The sequence below is a fragment of the Cephus cinctus genome, unplaced genomic scaffold (genome assembly GCF_000341935.2).
Source record: "Cephus cinctus unplaced genomic scaffold, Ccin1 Ccin1_scaffold0121, whole genome shotgun sequence".
Lineage (NCBI taxonomy): Eukaryota > Metazoa > Arthropoda > Insecta > Hymenoptera > Cephidae > Cephus > Cephus cinctus.
Genome location: NW_014332855.1, coordinates 59,686 through 81,285, shown reverse-complemented (window position 1 = coordinate 81,285; position 21,600 = coordinate 59,686). Strand labels below are relative to the sequence as shown.

Genomic DNA, 21,600 nt, shown 5'->3' with positions numbered 1-21,600 from the left:
TGCACGCGCTACCGATAGAAAAGCTATAGCTTTCTTACTGGGCTCTATATTCATCTTGCGCAACGTGGCGTAAGCCTAGAGACTAGAGCGACGCACAGGTAAATGCTATAGTTTCTATTCCTAGCAACTGATCGAGAATGGGGCGCGGTGAAGCCTATAAGAGAAATTAAGAATTAGTCAGAATTCTTCGTCAATCCGATGCCTCGTTCATATCTGTCGATCGGCTAATGATGCTGATTGGTGGAAATTTTCAAGTTTCCATTGAATTGAAAAATTTCAATTATACCTATTGTAACATATTTTCTTAACTCGACACCGATAACGAAATATGCGAGAACTAACTATGTTTGCTGATGCATCCATAAGCCAGATGGGCGCAAGCCAATTCTTTTATCACCGGGAGCTGACAAGTCGGTATGACCTGGGAGTTGGGGTGGAACAGGCCTAACTTCGCCAAAATCAGAGCTCTGACGGAATCTATCAGAAGATATCAGAACTTAACAGATTCTGTCGATTTTTGAGGGTGCGTGAAATCGAGAAACGCAACTGGATGCATGAACGGAAGCGGACGGTTACGGAAATGCACGGCCGCTCAGGCTGCTAGATTGAAGTAGAGAGGGTTGGAGTAAGCGTTAGGCAAATAGTGCGAGATACAGAGAGTAACTGGTCAAGAACGTAACAGAATGAATCGGAACTATGAAATCGAAAACCCTTCATCAGTTAATAAATTGGGAGTTCTCACCTTCGTCTCTTTAAACTAAATCGAGAGCGTTCTTAAGCGAATCAGTACGTAACAACTAGAGATTCTTCACGGCCGCTTCTCCAGGCATTAGGTGACAACTGGGTACTACGTCCTTAGCTCGAATCAGGGCGTTTCTCATCTGCCTATAACCGTAATAAACCATCTCCGCCCTCTCTACAGCCCTTGCGTCTCTCCAACGGAGCGCCGGTATGGTTTCTGCTGGCCCGCGGAGACGTCTTCGTCGGGTACTCTCCTCTGCTGGGCAACTCGATACATCGAGACTATCTCTCTACAATATTCAGAATATCAGGTCGAATCTGAGTGTGGCCTACAGAGTGTGCGGGACATCACGAACACCATGTATGTCTCTTACCTTATTGTTGCGAACTCATATCGCCTATTTCTTACAAATTGTGGTTAGTTTAGACGTGCGAAATTTCTGACAACATGGGATATAGATGGCGTTTTTATTTTACCATTTAAGAACGTGATACTCCAATGTACAGTTGCCTATAAAATAAAGAAAAACAAGGTGATTATTTGTGTAGAATTGTAAAAATGGTTCATTGTTCAATCATGATATGTACTGTAATGAAAGAAAATTAGAAGATAAGATAGATAATAAAATACTCTAAAACGCGACACGATCTTTCGCTTACAATTGGCTCGATACTCTTTCCGAATTTCCCGGGACTACGCAATACGAAACAAACTATACTTAGTGAAATACCGGATGGGCGCCAGACGCATCGTTGCGTTACGATACCTAAAGGAACTCCCCGGAAAATATGAAAAGAGGTCCGACTAGCAGGTACGAACAAGAGGGATGGTAGAGGGGCTGGGTCGACGCTGATGTTAAAGAAAGGAGAGGTAAAGGAAAAGATAGTGAGAAGAAATTACATTGAGAACCCATGAAATTTAGTAACAAAAAACGTAACATATTGGCCCTTTTATTCTGGGACTTCAAATGAAATAGAATTAACAATTTACAATAATAATTTCGAGACTCAAATAAGTATCACGCGAGATAAGGTCTTCTACGGGACACGTTAACATTATTCGCGATAGAATAGTTAATTACTACAAAAACTACACAAGAGTCGAGAGAAAGTGAAAACAGAAAATATATAATGTAGATTAACGAAAAGACAGTACGTGAACTCACGAGACACGTGGAACACGGATTCGTTCAACAGTTCTCCAGGGTCACGGAGGCATTAGTCTAAGCTCAATAATAAATTTCAAAAATACAGCAATTAAATACGGAAGGCACAGAATCTTTTCCTGGCTGACGAAACGCGAACATCTCCTAGGCCAAAACCGGGAGGAATAAACGAAACAGATTTAGACGTGCCAATGCACGGAAGCCAAGAGAGAAAAGATTTCGCCCTTTACACAAAAATGCTTACTTAAGCGTTACATTTCGATACCAATGCGAAGCAATTATTTTAGCGCGACCGACCAAGACGGCTAACGAAGAATGAATGTCGACATGCTACCGAGATCGCTGCCGGCACGGTCCTATACAGTAAAGTAGTGCCCTTTTCGGCCAATCATCGTCGCCGAAGAATTACTTACTAGTATTGCCACGCACAAATATGGAAGTATGCCACTAGGCTCAAAGTATAAATTATACGGAATTACTTTAAAAGCTATATATATCACTAATAACCCTTCACGAGTAGGACACGATAAACTCGATAATTAACTGCCGGAACCTATTAGTGATCGCCGATATGCGATACACCGGAGGTCGGTCAAAACTTAAATGAGTAAATCCCGTTCACAGTCTAAACCGACGGTATGACGTCACGTCGAATTGGTTGACCCGGGATCTTCAAAACTGTCACTAGCTCGCTGCTGTAGCTTGAGAATGTCCAGGTTGTTCTGATGGTGATCTTCGTCCGGACCAGGTCGGGACGGCTAGGTGGCGGAGTTCACGAAATCTCACGCCGGCGTAGCTCCTGCTCCCGATCCTCTTCGGTACTGTTGATGCTCCGTTTTCGGGACATCGGTACCGGCTGTAACGAGAAGAACGAAACGGTCCATGGCGATTCCTTCCTCGATGTCGACCCCCTACTCAATTCGGGCGTCTTCGGCGGCGGGGTGGAGGCGTCTATTGATTTTGGATCGTCCTCCACGATCCTAGCTGTAGTCTCGGGGTGATTCTCCTCCAGCGACGTGTAGATGTTGAATCTTGTGGCCAAATTCATAACGCATGAAATGTTTTACAAAGGAAATTAAGGATGTTCTGGCTATAGGGTTCAAACATTGATAGAAAGATAAAAATTTGACACATTGTTTATTTTCCCTACTTAAATACGTGTGCAAAGTTTGCAGTCGATTGTCTTAGCGGTTCAATAGTTATTCAACATTCAATTTAACATGGGTTCTTATGGAGTAGCAGCACATTCTTGAATATATGAACGAAATTAATAAAGTACCAACATTGCTACCGTGTTTAAACTTTTTATGTGCGTTGATCCAATTCTGGGTAACATTTGTAAAAAAAAGTTGTCGACGATTCTTAGCTGTTCTCGAGTTATTTATGAAAAATCAATGGAAAGTATCAGAAACGGGCTGTAATATTCGTTTCGTCTGTGGAACCGTGGCAACGCAGCGTCAGAAGTACGGACAGAAACAATCCAGGGATGTTCCAAAGATTATTGGGGCCCACCGCAATTACCGTTCATATGTGGATTTTCAGTTCAGCAGGAGTAAATTATGATGAATGGTTATTTGTAACAGCGAAATTTTTTACTTTTAATAATTTGTTTATTTAATTTCAAAATATAACTTTTTTTCAATAATGCTTATATATAATTTTAATTTGCCAAATTTCTTTTAACTTATATTCTATATCAAAATTAAACATTTTCGCTAATAAATATTTCAATAAATCAAATATTTGATTTAAAAACATAACAATTTTTAATAATATTTATATGTAATATTTAAATTTCATACCATTCATGATATGATAATACGATAATATTATAATATTATAATATGATAATATGATAATCGACAAAACAGGATTTGAACATCTTGTTTGTGTGATGTCTTATTTTTATTATGTTGAAGCCAGTCAAAAATTTGTTTGAGGGACAGTTTATGACTTGTTACCACCGGTTTTCCGTTTATTTTCTGTCCTAGCAGCTCAGTTACATCAGTTTCACCAGAGGCACCATAAGTTTGCTTGAGACTGTTAACGGTTATCGATGCTTTTGCCATTTTTTTGAGAAGATCCTTACTTAGCACCCCTTTTAATTGGTCCAAAGTCGGAAGAGCATTTCTTATGCGATTGTCATCGTCCCATTTTTGAGACTGCTCACAATAATCCTTTGCGCTTTTTGTCAGAATTTGTTTTGATATTTTAATTTTTTTAAGAATTTTACCCAAGATTAAGTTGGAAAAGATGGTGGAGATTCCGTGGGACGACATTAGTGGACTCAAAGGAATAAAGTACCTTTTATTTTGGTTTATTTAAAAAATCAAATTTTTACGAGGCGTGTCTTACATGCTGCATGTCCAGAGTTACGTCAAAGCATTATAAATCTCGGTTGTGATTTTTGAAATAGCCTATTTTTGAGTGTTTTATTTCTAACCTCCAAATTTTTAGAGCACGTTTTTCTTTTCCCTTGGCCAGCATGCCTAAATGCTACGTGTGTAGAGCCAAGCCTGGTTCGATAAAGGTTATTGATGATGCTAAGCAGTGTAAAGGGTGCGGGCAATATTACCATGCGTCATGTGCAGATAGAGCTGCAGTAAATGTGCAAGGTGCATATGTACCTTGCTGTGGAAATGGTAATAATACTGGCAAGGTAGTGTCGCAAAAGCTTAATGCGAGTACTTCTGGTAACAGTACTTCTGTTACCAGAAAACAAGCGATGAAAGTTAAGGCAACGCCTGCAGATACTGGCATTGGAGCAGATGAAGAAGATGTGGAGAGTTTGGATCCTAGCATTAAAAAACTCTGGGGCTTAATAAGAGATAAGTTTAATCGTTTGGAGAGCAAAGTTGATGGATTTTCTGAATCTATTGAGTTGGTGAATGATAGAATTGATGTGATTGAGAGTCGAATTGATAACATCGAAGAGTCTGTGTCTAAAATAGACAGTAGTGCCTTATTCAATGAGGTTAGTGAGAGATTCAAGAGAGAGAAGAATTTTATCATATTTAATATGTCTGATTCCATAAATGCGGTGAAAGAAGATCTAAGCGTAGTGCAGAATCTGTTCAATCAGTTTGATGATGAACTACCTTTCTCACTTAGTGACATAAAAGTGGTAAGGTTAGGTATGAAGTTCGTTGAGGGTAAAGTTAAACCGCTGAAAGTGATATTAGGCTGTGCTGATCATGTTCACTGGGTTTATAGGAATAAGGCAAGAATTGGTGATGGGAAACTTGTTATTAAGAGTGATATGACTAAGGCTCAGTTAGATGAGTTACAAAAAGTCAAGGATGAGTTGAAGATTAGATCTGAGTCTGAAGAAAACTTATCTATAAAGTTTATCAACCATATACCCACTATTGTTGCTGTCAGAGCCAAAACAGATGATGATTCAAGAAAGAAAAAGGAGGATACAAATGATTTAATACTGCAGAAAGATAGTTTGAGTGAGGTGGACGATGAGTAACAAATTGGGCATGTCAATGACTTGAAGATCTACTATCAGAATATCCACAGCATACGAGGGAGAGTTGAAGAATTTCGAAGGAGGTGCAGTGTACTCAACGATTATGACATTATTGTTTTTATAGAAACTTGGCTCGATGAGGAGATTGATACTGTTGAACTTGGACTTGTTAATTTCAATGATTTTAGGTGCGATAGGTCTTTTTTTACCAGTGTTAAGAAGTATGGTGGTGGAGTATTAGTTGCAGTTAAGAAATATTACAAATGTATTAGTATACCTATGTTTGATAATAGTTTTGAAGCAACATTTGTACACATATCATTTAACAGTAAAAGTTTGGTTATTGCAACAGCATATATTCCACCGGGTTATGCTTCTGACTATGTTACTGATTTTCTAGATAATATTAATTGTACTTTGAGTAACTACATAGATCTATTGTCCTTGATTGATATTGTTCTCTTAGGTGATTTTAATCTACCAGGTTTCAAATGGAGTTCTGTACAGAATGTGTCACAAGCTACTGGTTCTCACCTAAATGTCAATATTCGTGAAGCCGCTGTAATTTTGAATAGATTTTGTAATTTTCATAAACTTGCTCAAGTTAATGATTATATTAATATATATGGTAATACTTTGGATTTAGCCTTCACGAATATTGAGAATGTAGATGTGGATGAATGTTTTGATACAATTTTTGATTGCGATGTGGCTCACAAGTGTGTAGTATTTACGGTAAAGATGGCATGTATTAGTAAGTTACGTTTTACTGATTATATCTGTGATTTTAAGAGAGCGAATTTCATTGAAATTAATAAATGCCTAAATGACTGTAGCCTCATTGATGAAATCGATAATTGTCTAGATGTTGAGGAAGTAGTTAACAAATTGAATGTTTCTATTAGCTTACTGGTGGACAAGTTCGTACCAAAGTTCATAATTAAATCTAGTAATTATCCCAAATGGTTTTCATCTGAGTTAATTAGGTCAATTCAATGTAAAAAAGAACTGCATAAGTTATATAAGGAATATAAATCTGAATATTACTATAAATTATTCTGTATTGAGCGTATTAAATGTAAGAATTTAAACAGAAGAGATTATAAGAAGTATATGAGTAAGGTTGAAAATGCTGTGATAGATGATAGTAGTTACTTTTTTAGTTATGTAAATTCAATTAGGAAGAATTGTGAGTTTCCCTCTACTGTTTTTTACCATGATGTGAAAGCTGATACGGGTCAAGATGTAGTCAATTTGTTTGCAAAGAAATTTGGTAGTGTATATGCAGATCTTGACCTGTCATCAACGGACATAAATTATGAATTTTATGATAGTTTCTATGAGATTATATTTAGTGAGACTGAAGTACTCGAAGCAATAAATAGTGTGGATGTCAAGTCAGGTCCTGGACCTGATTTAATTCATCCACTTTTATTGACAAGCTGTCCTGTTTTTTTTCACTAGGCTACTTACGGCTCTTTTCAATAGGTCATTAGCAAGTGGGTGCTTTCCTAGACAATGGAAAACATCATTCATTACCCCATTGCATAAAGGTGGTAATAGAGCAGATGTAAATAATTATAGACCTATTGCTAAACCAAGCGTTATTGCCAAGATTTTTGATAAATTGGTACATCATCGATTGCAATCATATCTGGTAAGATACATTATGCTAGATCAGCATGGTTTTATTAGTGGCAGATCTGCTACTACTAATTTGAGTGTTTACCTAGATTATTTGGTTGAGAATGTTATACGGTCACATAGTTGACGGAGTTTACACTGATTTTGTGAGGGTTTTTGACATGGTAAATATCTCTTTGTTGGTTAGGAAATTGGCTGCATATGGTATCAGTGGTGTCTTATTGGATTGGTTGCGATCGTTTTTGTCTGATAGAATTCAAAGAGTAAAAGTTAAGAATTATATATCTGACCCGATATTTGTGACATCGGGTGTTGGACAAGGCACGCATTTAGGTCCGTTGTTGTTTATACTATTTATAAATGACATCGTTATGTCAGTGAAGCAATCAAAAGTATTACTTTTTGCAGATGATTTGAAAGTTTATAGAGTCATTAGAAATTTAAGAGATAGAGAATTATTGCAGATTGACATAGTCGCGTTATATTATTGGTGTGTAAAGAATGAATTGTTATTTAATATTGATAAGTGCTTCTTTATTACATTCTGTAGGGCACCTACTGCTAACATTTTTCAATATATCATTAATGGAATAGCACTGCAATGTGTGAGGTTCATTAAGGATTTGGGTGTTATGTTCGATGAAAAGTTGAGTTTCGAGATGCACATTGACTTTATTTGCGAAACTGTTAAAAAGAGAATAAACTTTATTAAACGTTTTACTGAAGATTTTGTTGATAAGACGTCTTTTAAAACATTGTACTATACGCTTGTTCACTCAACCTTAACTTACTGCTCTGTAGTTTGGAATCCGTACCTTAAGTATCAAATTGATAAACTTGAGAGAGTGAATCATATTTACTTGAGGTATGTTGCGTATAAGTTAAACATGCCTATGAGTATTGTTGAGCATGATTACAGTGCTATTGCCTTCGCGTTGGCAATACCTAGTCTTGAATCTGATCGTGTTAGGATCGATATTATATTTGCATATAAATTATTAAGTAACAAAATAGATTGTAGTGCATTACTAAGCAAATTTAATATTTATGTTCCTAGTCGTAGATTAAGAAATAATGATAGGTATTTTTTCATTAATGTTTCGAAAAGTGATTTCATTAAGAGATCACCTATTGAGCGTATGTCGAGATTGCTTAATTCTCACTCCAATTGGTTAGATATTTACCACAGTAGTCTGTCTAGAGTTAAACTCGATTCACGGCGGATTATTCATGTTTTTGAGTAATACCTAAATAGTTAGTAATACATATTTCCGATTTACTATGCTGTAACTTGATTTTTTATTGTATTTGCATTTTTTTATTATTAGAATATAATTTGTAATTTTGTTTGTTATGTTTCTGTATCATGGGCATGCCCGTTAAATGGAAAATAAATAAATAAATAAATACATAAATAAAAGATCTGTACATCGTGTATAGCGTTAAGAACGCCAGCGCTCGGGATGTTCAACCACTCTGCCAACCCTGTGATTGTACATGCACCTTTGCCCTTTCTATCTGTATGTTTTCTTATTATGGATAACGTGTCAATGAAACCGTGAACCACTTCCGATAAATCTTTCTGTAAAGAGCATGACGTGATTGCGCTGTAGATCCTGGGGCCGTCAAAGCAGAGGTTATGCGTCGCTATATAACATTTTCTTCCAAATGACGTCAACCAATGAATAAAATCTCCTAGGGCAACTCGGAGAGGAAGAGATGAGACTTGTACTCCATGGTACATAAGATCTCCAAAATGATTTGTAAGGCCATTGGCGCCAGTAGCAGATATCGATATTTGTTGAATTGGGTTCACGTATGTTGCAAACGTTTTCGAACCACATGTCGCAGCAATTTGCAAAATATCACAGTCTTGTCCAAGGCCCGAAGATTCCAGATCGACTAGAATAACGGGAGGCATTTCATCACTATCTTCTTCCTCAATGCCAGAATTCTCAGGTTCTGGATCATTTTCCACTGCACGTGCACTGAGAAGGGTACAGTTACTTTCGTAAGTTATGCCTTCGTGATTTGCGATCTTCAAGGTTTTGTGACTGGAGGACTGTACTCGACGTTACAATATTTTTTGCGACGTCGGGCTCCATTGCTTTTGCAGTTCCCCAAAAATTTAGTCGACAATCGTGATTAGCTGGATTGTTTCCATTGTCCCATTTTTTACATTTTCTGTTGCGAGTTGAATAATCCAGAATGAGCCCAGACATGCTGCCGATAATTGCCCCGAATCCATTCAAACTATCGTAGTTCCTTCCAGTGCCTCTAGTACTCCAGCCCATATCCTACGAAGCCATAATGCGTACAACATTATCGAATGTTACCGGCGTTTCTTCACCTTCAGCGGTATCTTCATAACATTCACTTTCCTTCACTGGTGGTATTATGAAACCGGAGCGAAGATTGTCTGGCCTACGTGAAGAAATAACAATAAGGAAAAAATAAGGATAAGGATAAAGGATGTCTAAAAAAAATGAATAAAGCGCTTGAAGAGAATATTATTCATTGATATAGTTTTGCATTAAATATTTTACATTCATTTTCTTTCTTTTGCTTTCTCATAGAGGAAGCTCTGTTTTCATGAAAACAAAAATTTCTGATAATTTTACTTCAGCGATTTTCTCTGAAACACATTGAGCAATTTATAATTACAATAACTGTTCAATGTTTTCTGCATTCTCCACAGTGAGCTGCCGCTCCAAATGTGCTGCGTTCTGGCAACTCCCCTTCGCAATAGTTTCTGTGCCTCGTCCAACTTCTTGCTCATATCTCTTGAATGTCTTGAAGTCGATAGTTGGAATATTGAGGCAGGATAATAGTTTATTGAGATGTGTATGGCCCAATCCACCATGCAGAACACCTTGAAACGCAATGAAAGAGTCGATTATAATTTATGATTGAATTGAAAAGAATTCAATGGATGTTACTGAAGCATTGACAAGTACATAGAATATTTTACACACCTCCATTAGGTCAAATGTATATTTTGCACACACATATATTTTACTTATATTTCGAAAAAATCGAAAATATGTATGTAATGCATACAATTTTTTGCAGGAATATCTATAATATATAAATAATAAAAAAATAAGAACTCACCGATTGCTGCTTTAGTATTGACGTCAAAGCGAGATAAGCGTCGTTTTCCCCAGTTGTGCTGCTTGCCTGTAGTCACCGAATTTATGAGCAAACATTTGTGACATCTCACCAGCAGTATCGAGCCTAACCCTCTGCGTGTTTCTTTTTCTATATATTGCAAAGAAAGCACTTCTTTACACGACACACACCACAATTGTTCAGCGAGAACGGATAATTCGACAACGCGACGTCCCTCGGTGAACTCCGGTTGAGTATCATCATTTTGATCCTCTTGTGACTCAAATTTCGAGTTTGCATCGATTTGACTTGTGGCTTTTTTCGTTTCATTTACATTTTTACAATTCTTGCTTTGAGCTAATCGCTGTTTATAAACCGCGTCCGTTACTAATCGGCGTTTCCACCGTTTTACTTTTTCTATTGGCATTTCGTTCGTTAGCAGTGATCGCGTCTATCTAACCTCTCAATATACATGAACGTTACGTTCGAGCATGGCGTTCGATCGTCTTATCATTCACCTACGGATACTAAATCGCTTGGAATAGAGTGAGAGAGAGAGAGTGCGATGCGGACAAGGATGTGCGAGAGAGCAGCTCGAACACGCTTTCTCGCCGCGTCGCATTGGTACCAATGTAAAATAATGAATCAGTGCAATACCAGGCAATACACTGTTGTCGCGATTGATACATGATTTTTAACATATTATTTTGACTTGTAAAAAGTCCTACAAGTAAAAATATGACATCAATGATGATTAATTATATATCTTATGCAATCTCAATCATCATTTGATGCCTGGTATACATGAAATATGTCTCATGTGAACAACGAATTTTTTTTTTTACAGTTTGATTTAGGTCAAATTCATGTCCAAAAGGTTTTTGTCGACCATCACAAAATGAGCAAAATCCACTAATATATTAATTTATAGAGTCAAAAAACATGTTTATTATCATTATTGTAGCCTTTCACAACATACCAGTGCCTATGGTTCATATTTTACCTCCGTGAAATCGAGAATTTCATCTATTTCAGATTTCAGTACCTTTTGTCTGGGACTGTATAACCAGAACATCCTTAATCTAATGATCGATATTTACAAAAATTGTGACCCTGGAGTTCTTGGTAGGTAATTTGCGTAACGCGATATTAAGGGACGGCAGTACGTCATGATACAGCATGATAAACACGACAGTCAATTTTTCCAGACTCGTGATGTGAAATAACGTCACAGTACATAAAGCGTAAATCGCGAGTGTAAATCATAAAAGATGTAAAAGGGTGGCGCGATGAACACAAGGCCACCTGCGAATAGAATAAAAAAGGGGAAGTTATTAAAACAGTAAGAACTCGGCGATCGAGTCCTACAGGGTGGAAATGCTTCCGCAAATTTACCGCTGTCAGCCCATGTGTGCGCGGAAAGATGCGTAGCATCGACCTGTGGCCACCAAATCCCACTTTAGGAAGACGGTCACGTCAACCTGGTTCTGAGGGTCATGTGTGCAGGGAATGATCCAGTGTATAATTTAGTTGATTCATTTCGCGTTCCGTTTTTCTCCCTGCTGGGAATACTTATGCTTATAACGAGATTCCACTGTACACTGAACCACAATAATGCTGACAACTGTAGACGCCGTGCGATGAGGTAGAGAGGAGATTGGGCGGCACATGCTCGCGTATCTTAGTCTGTGCGTGCATCGCAGAAAGCGCTACGATGCGAACGAGACGCCAGAGTGTCGCTCGGTGCGTCCTTGTTGCACAGCACGAGTGTAAGCGAGAGACCAACAAGGCCCCTCATGCGCAATAGGGAGCTTTGTGGGGGACTGCTGTCGCTCTCGCTCTCGCTCTCGCTCTCGCTCTCGCTCTCGCTCTCGCTCTCGCTCTCGCTCTCGCTCTCGCTCTCGCTCTCGCTCTCGCTCTCGCTCTCGCTCTCGCTCTCGCTCTCGCTCTCGCTCTCGCTCTCGCTCTCGCTCTCGCTCTCGCTCTCGCTCTCGCTCTCGCTCTCGCTCTCGCTCTCGCTCTCGCTCTCGCTCTCGCTCTCGCTCTCGCTCTCGCTCTCGCTCTCGCTTTCGCTCTCGCTCTTGCTCTGTCTCTCTCTCACACTAACGCTCTATGACGAGAACAGCTACTACCCCGATAAGAAACGAGAACGAGCTACGCGACTTTCCGTAGTGGGAATGAGATACACATTTTAGTTGCCCATCATCGTCACACATCGTTAGTGCGACAAAGACAGATAGCTGCGACGTGGTGTCTCGGAACAAGTGTCCAGGGTCTAACGCATTGTGAATAGGTGCGACTCAGGGACCTATTGCCGTCTCGCTTACACTCGTGCTGTGCAACAAGGACGCACCGAGCAACTTTGGCGTATCGCTCGCACCGTAGCGCTTTCTGCGTTGTACTCACAGGCCAACATACGCGGGCAGGCGCCGCCCAATCTCGTCTCTTACCTCACCGCACGGCGTCTACCGTTGTCACCATTATTGTGGTTCAGTGTACGTTTCTAACTTTAATCCTTTGCACTCCGAACCATTCTGGACGTTAGCCACTAGCTACTCAACGCCACTTTGTGGACATTTCAGAAAAACATGCATTTCTCAAAAAGATGTGCTGGAATAAGTTAATTCCCCGTAATCACTAATAAACTTTAATGTTCCCTGAGAGGGGACAGCGGAGTGCAAAGGGTTAATTACTGTATAACTTATATATTTTATAATTGTTATACGTATTATTTGAATAAAGAAATGCAGAAATATTCGATTCGTTCTATTTTTAATATGATTGTATTTTCAGAGATTAGTAACAAACTTTCGGAGAATTCGTCAGCAAAGTGAAATTGTGGTTATTACATGCATGTGTGAGGTTGATTCATGAAATAACTATGCCGTTTACCGCTGATACTGCAGCTCATCAAGTACAGGTATGTATATTTTATTAAACCCCACTAGTGCCCAAGTTAACCCATACGGAGGTTTTCGGAGTCGCTGAAGTGTGACCTCGAAAGCATACTAAAAACTTGGTTTCGAACTAGTTGTATGAAATTTTGAAGTGCAGTGCTATGTTTTTGGATTCGCAATTTTGAATTTCTGAATTTCTGAATTTTGAGTTCAGATTCGTAATCAGCGACGTTCTAGCACCATATTGAGTTTTAGAATATCTCTAGCAGGAATGACTTGGGCATTAATGGGATAAAATCTTTAAGTACAGATATGTTCTTCTAGGCATTGCGAATTACACGCCAAAAATATCTTTTATTGTTTTCTGTTTCAACAATGTGTACGGATTCAATATACATATATCTTTTATAATTATTGACTTACCATTAATTTGGTGAAACTACATATTTTTTCTCTATTATTAATAATTTTTTTTTTAATTCTGTAAGCTCCTTGGGCATTTATAGTGGTCATTTAAAAACTCCAGTGTTGAAAATTATTTATAACGGGAGATTCAAGAGTTAAAATGGAGTTCATTCGTAATTTTGAAAATTTTACAATGTCTAACATAGCATAACATAACTTTATGTGGATAAGTTTTCATATAGCCGCTATTCTTGATTTGACTAAAATGTGGTACAGAACTTTGGTTTTGCTAGAAAAAACATCCATGAAAGGATTTTTGGCATCTAGGTCAGGAACGTTTAAAAAATATTAAGAAATGGCAAGTTTTCCGATATTTATCGTCTGGTTATGTTTTGAGCATAACCATTAACACTGTAACGTACTTTCTTAACTCGACACCGATAGCGAAGAATCCGAGAACTAATCTATATTACCTTCGGCCGTCCACCCTTCGTTTATACATCCGCAAGCCAGGCGGGCGTCAGCTAATTCTTTTATCGCCGGGAACTGACGAGCCGGTATGACCTGGGAGTTGGAGTTGGGAGTTGGAGTTCAACTCCGTCAAAACGAGAGCTCTGACGGAGTCTATCAGAAAATGTGATAACTTAACGGATCCTGTCGATTTTTGGGGACGCGTAAAATCGAGAAACGCAGGCGTAGGTGCTAGTCTTTAGAGTCCCGTAAAATCAGCAAACACAACTGGATGCACGAACGGGAGCAGGCGGTTACGGAAATGCACGGCCGTTAGGCTTCTAGGTTGAGGTAGAGAGGGTCGGAGTAAGAGTCAGGCAAATACTGATGGATATAGAGAGAAACGGATCGAGAACGTAACAGAACAAATCGGAACTATCAAGCCGAAATCCCTTCACCAATTAATAAATTCGGAGTCTTCACCCGAGCTGGTGCAGCTAATCCGTTGTTGTGAGCCCAAATACTGAATTTACGGATTTGACTGCCGGAAAGGGTTTTCGGGAGTGAGGTACTTTGGTATTCGTTGCCCGAGTAAAAAGTTGGAACTTAACTCTCGATAAGAAGTAAAAGATTTATTTGAAACAAAACAAGTTACGTTAGAATACACTATTAGAAATAAACCGTAAACGTGGTGAGTATGAAATCACGAGGCTGGAGGTTACTACTTCGACTAAGTTACCATAGTAACACTTCACTCGTAGCTCTCTTACTTCGTCTAACGTGCCGACAGGCCGTCCGCCTTTTATATCTTAATTACAAAATTTTTAGAGATACAATAACCAAAGGATTGTTTCTATATTTCGCCATGGTGTCGGTGATGTGTTTCCTTTGTTTCCGTAATATTATCGAGTGGAATGTACCGCGTTGCAGCGTAGCCATTCCGTCGCTTCTGACGTAGGCCCGTTTCCAAATCTATATTATGGTTTACAACACCGTGAAGGCCGATAACTGTATACAGAGGACACTCAGGTGGGCACTGCACTAAGACACAGCACTACACCTCTGGAACGCGCACAGACAATTCATAGAATGTCCTGGATATAGCAAGAGCAACGCGAGAACTACACAAGCGAGAATTTTCCATACCATATCGAAACACAGCTAGAAAAACTATCAACAGATAGCACGGGAGCGCGAGCCAGCTCGTGACACCTCGGTCGATGCTTCGAGACAGACTGCTTTGACAATAGCCAAATTTGAGAAATAATCATTATGATTGATCGAGATCCTTATAGCCGATAACTCTTATCCTTTCCTTTAAGTTGTCCCTTTAAACCAAATCGAGAGCGTTCCTTAGCGAATCGTTACGTAACAACTGGAGATCCTCTACGGCTGCTTGCATCCTTATCTCGGGTCAGGGGGTTCCTCCCCTGCCCTTAACCGTAACAAACTGCCCGCTTTAAAGCCCTTTGCCCATCTCCAGCAGGGCCTAGGTATCTCACCCGGGCTTCTGCTGGTCCGTGGAGATGTCTCCCTCGGGTATTCTCCTCTGCCGGGCAACTCGGTACGTCGAGACTATCTCCTCATGCAGATTCGAGCACTTCGACCTCAACTAAACCATAACGAAATCTTACGAGAGCATCTGCATAACTATACGAATTAACTCGAGAGCGTACCTTCTGTGCAGGGTGGGGTAACCCGAAGAGAATCAGAAAGCGAGAACGTTATCTGAATCAGTAGCCGGAGTCGCCTCGTGACCGTGAATCGAAAAATCACGTTACAGCATCTTCCGACGTAGTACACATTTTGTATACTTCTAATTAATTTATTGAATAGATCAAGGATATTGCGTGGGACTTTGACAATTTTAATAAAATTATATTGTAACTAAATTTCAATATCATTTCTAGGAGTTAGAACTCGCGTAAATATAACAAAACGGAGAAGGGTTATTGAAAACAATCAGTTAATGAGTACAGTAATTCTACGTTCGTCGACTCGAATAAAGTATAGGTACCGTTCGGTAATTTCGTACCTCCTGTACCCAGTCTACTCCACGAAACCACGTTATCTGTTCGGATTCTCATTTTTCATTCGTCATTTTTGGAGGTGCAGCCGTAAAGAACACTTCCGAAGATGCATCAAATATGTGATTTTAATTTCAATGCATCGGTTGTCAGGCCGCCTTCCGTTCTTAGTGCATTTCTACATGCGCGGACTGCTTGGCCTAGCGTTCACGGTTTTCTTGGTGTAAGGAGACTCCCAGCGTAACAATATGATTAATATTTAGAAAGATATCCTGAGAAACTTATTTTTTTTAACACTTAACGTTAATGTTGGAATCACATTCTTCAAACTGAAAATATTATTAGTGATACGGAGAACTCTCTCAGGTACTTTACAAATGCAAATAACATCGGTGCTTGGTGATATGAGACTTCTGCATTTTCGTTTTTGAAGTTGTATTGCTTTTATAATCAAACTTTCTATACAGATATCACAGGTGATTCTCTTTTTCACAAACCTTACTATGTAGCCTGCAATATATGAAACTATGTCTGAATTATATTGATTCCAACACCATCCATTTGGGGATTCGTAATCATGATCTAAGAAAATTGGATTTTCCTCGAGTTCTTTTCCTGCGATCTTCTTTTCTACGTCCTGGGCACACACTTTAAGTAGTAATGTGCCATCTCGAGGTATCGTGTTTTCTGTCAGAGGTACTATTCCATTCACTTGTGTCAACCGTTTTTTGTACGAATCTTCTTATCAACTTGTTATGTTGATTTCCTATTAAATAAAATTACAAAGTTATTTTGTGATGACTTGCGAGAAAATTTATTTAATTAGTGTCGCTCCTTGATCAGATTTGAATGAACAATGATTTTTTTTGAGTTATCTACATTACCATTTTCATATACTTCTATTATTTCGTATGATCCTATATATTGATTATCGTATTTCCTTATAACGGTTTCTCTTAACAAAAACACGAATTGTCCGGGAGTAGTATAAGATTAGGGGTTCTGGACCAGGATTCCTGTAACCGATATTTACCGATACTCTAGAACCTTCAAAGGTCTGTGCTAAGTTACCGTCGTGAGCTCTACGATTTCCGGAAGTGACATCACCGAGACTCCTATTTTCTAGTATTTTGAAGGGAATTCTAGAAATTTTATGTTTGATTCTGAGAATCGCACGCAATCGAGAAGCTTCTAGAAGCTTCGACAGTTCGTGTCCGTGCTAAATCGCGGAGGATCGTTCCGAGAATCGGCGGCCTTCCCGTGCGAAGTTTTGAGGCCGCCTCTTGCTCCCTCCCCCGGAGAAGCTTCTAGAAGCTTCAATGAACCCCTTTCTTCCCTCCCGGACTGGTGTAGATTGCAGACGGCAGCCTTCAGCCGGCACTCAATTTGACCTTGAACGTTATCTCGCAGAATTACGCATCTGCGATGGAGCTTTCCGAAATGCAGGAAATTTCCAGAACTTTCCTCTCTAACCTTTAAACTTATTGCGCAGACTAGTGCGTAGCATCAGTGAGTCAAAGAGACATGACGAGTGGCATCCCTTTTGCGCAGTACTTAAAAGCGGTTTCAGGAATTTTTGCTTCGAGGTTGATTCCAGGAAAAGATGCCTTCTCTACCTCGCCCCATGCAGTTCGTATAAGTTTCAGACGGCAGCCGTCATGACCTTGAACGTTATCTCGCAGTGGTCGGGTGTCGAGACGGCAGCCTCCTCATCCCACGAAGAGGCTTCGCGAATCCCTCGACCTCCAGCTTCGTGGAGGTTCGTGCAAGTCGAAACGGCTCTCGCATTTTTCTGAAAGCGGGGGCTCAAAGTCACTTGCATTCTAGAAAAAATCTATATACCGGTTGTTCCAATGCGCAATTCCGAACGGTATCTTGCAGAGTCACGGGTCGAGAATGCAGTTCCTAATCCTCCTTGATGTCAAATTATTCGTAGGAGATATGTAAACGTGCGATGCAACTTCGTAGGAAGAGGGATAAGGGTTCATCCGAATATTCTAGAATGTAAGTGCGCAGTTACATCGCTTCTTCTGGAAGATGCATCGGCCTTGACATTGATTCCAAGAATTTCTGTGGGCGGTTCGATTCCTAGAAATTTGCGTAACCTCCCATCCCCATTTCAACCCTTAGATCAAAGGAGAGTTTCCTATAAAAGTAGAAGCAGAACGTGCCTTCATCAGTCTACTGTAACAATTGAACCGATGCGAAATAAGAGGAAACAACGTGAACTCAGAGTTCGAATACAGTTACTCTTAAAGAATTTTGCGGAAGTGAAACAGTTAATTGAAGCTAGAAGAGATTGTAAAAATCTTATAAGAAATTTGAAGAAACTCTATATAATGGAACGCAATGGATTTTTTCAAAAATCAACAAAGTGGGTCGTTTGGAGGAATTTATTCCAACGAAGAACCTATCAGAGTTAGAAGTTGAAAAGGAACACAAGATTAGCAGTCTACGAAAGATTTAAAGAAAATACGGAATAAAATTATTGGTGGATATCGAGAATAGTAGTAGTATAGCTGTGGGCATTCTGGATACAGATACCTGCACCGACCTTTACCGATACTCGAGAACCTTCAAAGGTGGGTGTCCGTGCTAAGTTGGCAACGTGTGCGCCCACAATTTCTCGATTCCAAGAATTTACGTTCGATTCCAGGAATTGTGCGTCACATTCCGCGAATTTTGCGCTCGATTCTAGGAATTACACACGATCGAGAACCTTCTAGAAGCTTCGACGGTTCGTGTCCGTGCTAAGTCGCAGAGGATCACTGCCAGAGCCGACGGTCATCTCGCGCCACATTTTAATGAAGCCCCTCACCCCGGGGAGCCTTCAAGAAGCTTCGTTGAACCCCCTTCCTCCCTCCCGATGCGTGTAGATTTCAGACGACAGCCTTTAGCAGTTTTGACCTTGACGTTATCTCGCAGAATTGCGTATCGAGGATGCATCAGCAGCAGCATTGATTCCAGGAAATTTGTTGGCTCTCGTTAGCTATTCGATTCCAGGAAGCCTCCGTGCAGGTTTCGAACGGCAGCCACCCGCCCCGACGCTTTCGATGACTCCCCTGACCCTCATGCAGACTTCAGGCGGCAGCCGGACACTGTTTTGATCTTTTTATTCAGGGTATCGAATTACTCGCAGAAGATAAGCGCCCCTTTGTGCACTTCGAAAACTTTTTGATGTAGAGTTCGAGCTCAAAGTGCACAATTCGGGTAGGTGTTTTATCGCTCGAACCGATCCAAAACAATTCCAGGAAAACCTTGAAACGTTCGTATAAAAGGCCCTTTGATGATGCGCAGCGATCATTTTTATTCAAATGCTTAAGTGCATTATTAGTGTCACCAAAATGGATTCTGCGAAGTGTAAAAAGTTGATCGAGATTATGGGACCAGCGTATAAACTTCTAAAGAAGGGATCATCGATTGCAGAAATTGAGAAATGGAGAAAATTTGGTACTCAAAGTATTCGACTTCTGAACAAAATTTTGAGGAACGTTACGCTCATGATTGGGGAGAAAACCAAAATTTTGACAACCATTGGAATTTTTAAATCGTTGAACGAAAAATTTAATCAATAACTTCAAAAAAGAGGTGAAGGAACGGTGAGAGAGAGAAGAAGTGATAGAGTATGTTGGGATGAGTTGGAATCTGCCTTTAAGGGAAGAATAAGGACTGGAGTGATTGTAAACTTGCGACACAAGGACTTGGAGCGTTTCTTGGATGATGCAAGAAAATTGTTTATTGCTAGAGTGAAAAACGCACTTCAAAAGGAAGGAATTTTGAAAGTGAACGTTGTCTTGTCTTGTAAATTTGAGACAATGAAAGGTGGTCAGATTATCGAAGAACTAAAGTTCTTCAATACTAAGAACGAAGTTATTCGACCATCCACCGGTATCAGCGACTGGTTTAACGAAATGTGCAGGAAAAAGTACTGACTAAAATTGAAAACTTTCAAGAGAGGGAATTAGGCTATTCATTGCTTGAAATTATAAACTTGGCGGTGAACATCAACAAATATATTCCAATACACGGCGGTCTATCTACCTTCATCGAACTACCAAAGGATGTGGAAAATAAAAAAAGCAGTTGTAAACATTAGAAATAGTGACCCGTATTGCTTTCTCTGGTTCGTCACGGCAGTTCTTCATCCAGTTAAAAATAATGTAAGCTTTATCAGTTCGTACCCCCAATTCAGTTCAGTGCTAAGGTACGAAGGTTTAAATTTTTCTATTGGTTTAAAGGATATTTCAAAATTCGAAAAGATGAATGATTTGTCAATAAATGTTTATGGAATAGAGTGCGATAAGAATAAGGGTAATAATAACATAGTACCAATTTAGTTAACTCAGCGAAAATCAGATAAAGAAAGGATTCACCTACTTATGTTAGAAACGGAAATTTACTCGAATGGAGATGACATCGATTTTACAGATTGTAATGTTAAACATTCGTATACTCTGATTAACGGCCGTAACGATTACACGACAGATGGACAGACAGACTTCCCTCACCCTACACTCAACACTACCTCCTCCACACACCCCACACACTTAGCTTAAGACGCGCGCGAATAGGTTAAGATCTTTTCTTTTAGTGTAATTAGTTTTAAGAATAAATCGTCATCTATTTCTGGAACTCTCGGTATCCCTTCGCTTCACACCTCCTCCCTACCCCCTTACAGATTATAGCAAATGTGATCTAGATAAATTCGATACCTCAGACTATCCCCCAGATAATGTTTACGGTATACCACTAGCAAATAAAAAAATATTAGGTTTGATGAAGGATGAAAACAATGGGAAAATTATGGCTGAATTTGTAGGGTTGCGAGCTAAATTATATTCTTTCAGAGTGTTATAAGAAAGTAAAGATAAGAAACGCGCGAAAGGAATTAAAGGATCCACACTACACACAATAACGTTTAACGATTATAGGCAATGACATTCATACCATACAAATTTAGTTAAAACTCAAAATTCAATTCAAAGTAAAAAATATAATGTTTATACCGTACAACAGAAAAAATAGCAGTGAGCTGGAATGACGACAAAAGGGTCATTCTTCCTGGTACGACCGACACCCTTCCGTGTGGTTATAAAATGTAATATATACATATACATTGTGACGGACTGGGCCTCGAAAAAGGGCCCAGGGTCTCGCAAATGCAGCTATCGCAATACTAGGGGAGAGGGGGTAGGGGATCGAAGAAAGGGGACACGGTGTAGAATGAGAAAAGAAATATAATTAATAAAATAATGTACAGTGATGAATGTAAAACTAGAAACTAACAAAACGGAAAAGAAAAGAAAAGAAAATATGTTCACGCGTGCACTTGGGAGCACGCGGTGTCGGAGGGCTTTAAATGGGATTGTTGGGAAGGGGGGTCGGGGAATGGAGGGGAACAATATCTGGGCGCCAGCTACTTATTCGGCGTAGCACCGACGAGTGACCCCGAGAGAAACAAAAGCGAGGGAAGAAAACTCAGAGTTCGTAGGTGCCTACGTTTCTCTTGACGCCTCCTTCTGATTGGTCAACTTTAACCTGCTCCCATTTAAAAACTATGACCTTCCGGATAAAAAGAAGGTCATTTTCGTGATCAGTGAAGCCTCCCAAACACCGCCATACCCACCGGGTCAGGGAGTTTTGGAACACCCTGTATAATAAGTGTGTACAAATGTAAGAAAATA

The 21,600-nt window shown here is 39.6% G+C and overlaps 3 protein-coding genes across 4 annotated transcripts in view; 2 read left to right on the top strand and 1 right to left on the bottom strand.

Annotated features, from left to right (window-relative positions):
* Nucleotides 1-3,736: 3,736 nt before the first annotated feature.
* Nucleotides 3,737-11,838, bottom strand: LOC107274841. Its single transcript, XM_015754398.2, has 5 exons — nucleotides 11,533-11,838; nucleotides 10,141-11,442; nucleotides 9,691-9,898; nucleotides 8,769-9,450; nucleotides 3,737-4,211 (listed from the first exon to the last, which is right to left on the bottom strand). Exons 4-5 carry the CDS (start codon nucleotides 8,945-8,947, stop codon nucleotides 3,737-3,739), a joined length of 654 nt encoding a protein of 217 aa, XP_015609884.2. The 5' UTR covers nucleotides 8,948-9,450; nucleotides 9,691-9,898; nucleotides 10,141-11,442; nucleotides 11,533-11,838.
* LOC107274842 lies at nucleotides 4,214-5,433 on the top strand. Of its 2 annotated transcripts, XM_025079705.1 has the most exons (2): nucleotides 4,214-5,041; nucleotides 5,121-5,227. In XM_025079705.1, the coding sequence occupies exons 1-2, from the start codon at nucleotides 4,393-4,395 to the stop codon at nucleotides 5,168-5,170; spliced, it is 699 nt and encodes a 232-aa protein (XP_024935473.1). In that variant the 5' UTR covers nucleotides 4,214-4,392; the 3' UTR covers nucleotides 5,171-5,227. The 2 variants fall into 2 exon arrangements, with proteins under 2 accessions (XP_024935473.1, XP_024935472.1); XM_025079704.1 differs by having other exon boundaries at nucleotides 4,253-5,433.
* A 1,072-nt stretch (nucleotides 11,839-12,910) lies between the features above and the next one.
* LOC107274839 (SAGA-associated factor 29-like) overlaps nucleotides 12,911-21,600 on the top strand; it is a 41,590-nt gene continuing 32,900 nt past the window's right edge. The window contains exon 1 of the mRNA XM_015754395.2: nucleotides 12,911-13,057. Coding sequence (XP_015609881.1) covers nucleotides 13,019-13,057 — 39 coding nt within the window. The 5' untranslated portion in view covers nucleotides 12,911-13,018. The remainder of the gene's footprint in view (nucleotides 13,058-21,600) is intronic.

Coding starts and splice junctions, on each gene's coding strand:
- LOC107274842 (XM_025079704.1), top strand. CDS start 4,393: ATGCCTAAATGCTACGTGTGTAGAGCCAAGCCTGGTTCGATAAAGGTT.
- LOC107274841 (XM_015754398.2), bottom strand. CDS start 8,947: ATGCCTCCCGTTATTCTAGTCGATCTGGAATCTTCGGGCCTTGGACAA. Junction 4,212..8,768: donor AATCATTTTGGAGATCTTAT/GTACCATGGAGT, acceptor CCAAAATAAAAG/GTACTTTATTCCTTTGAGTC.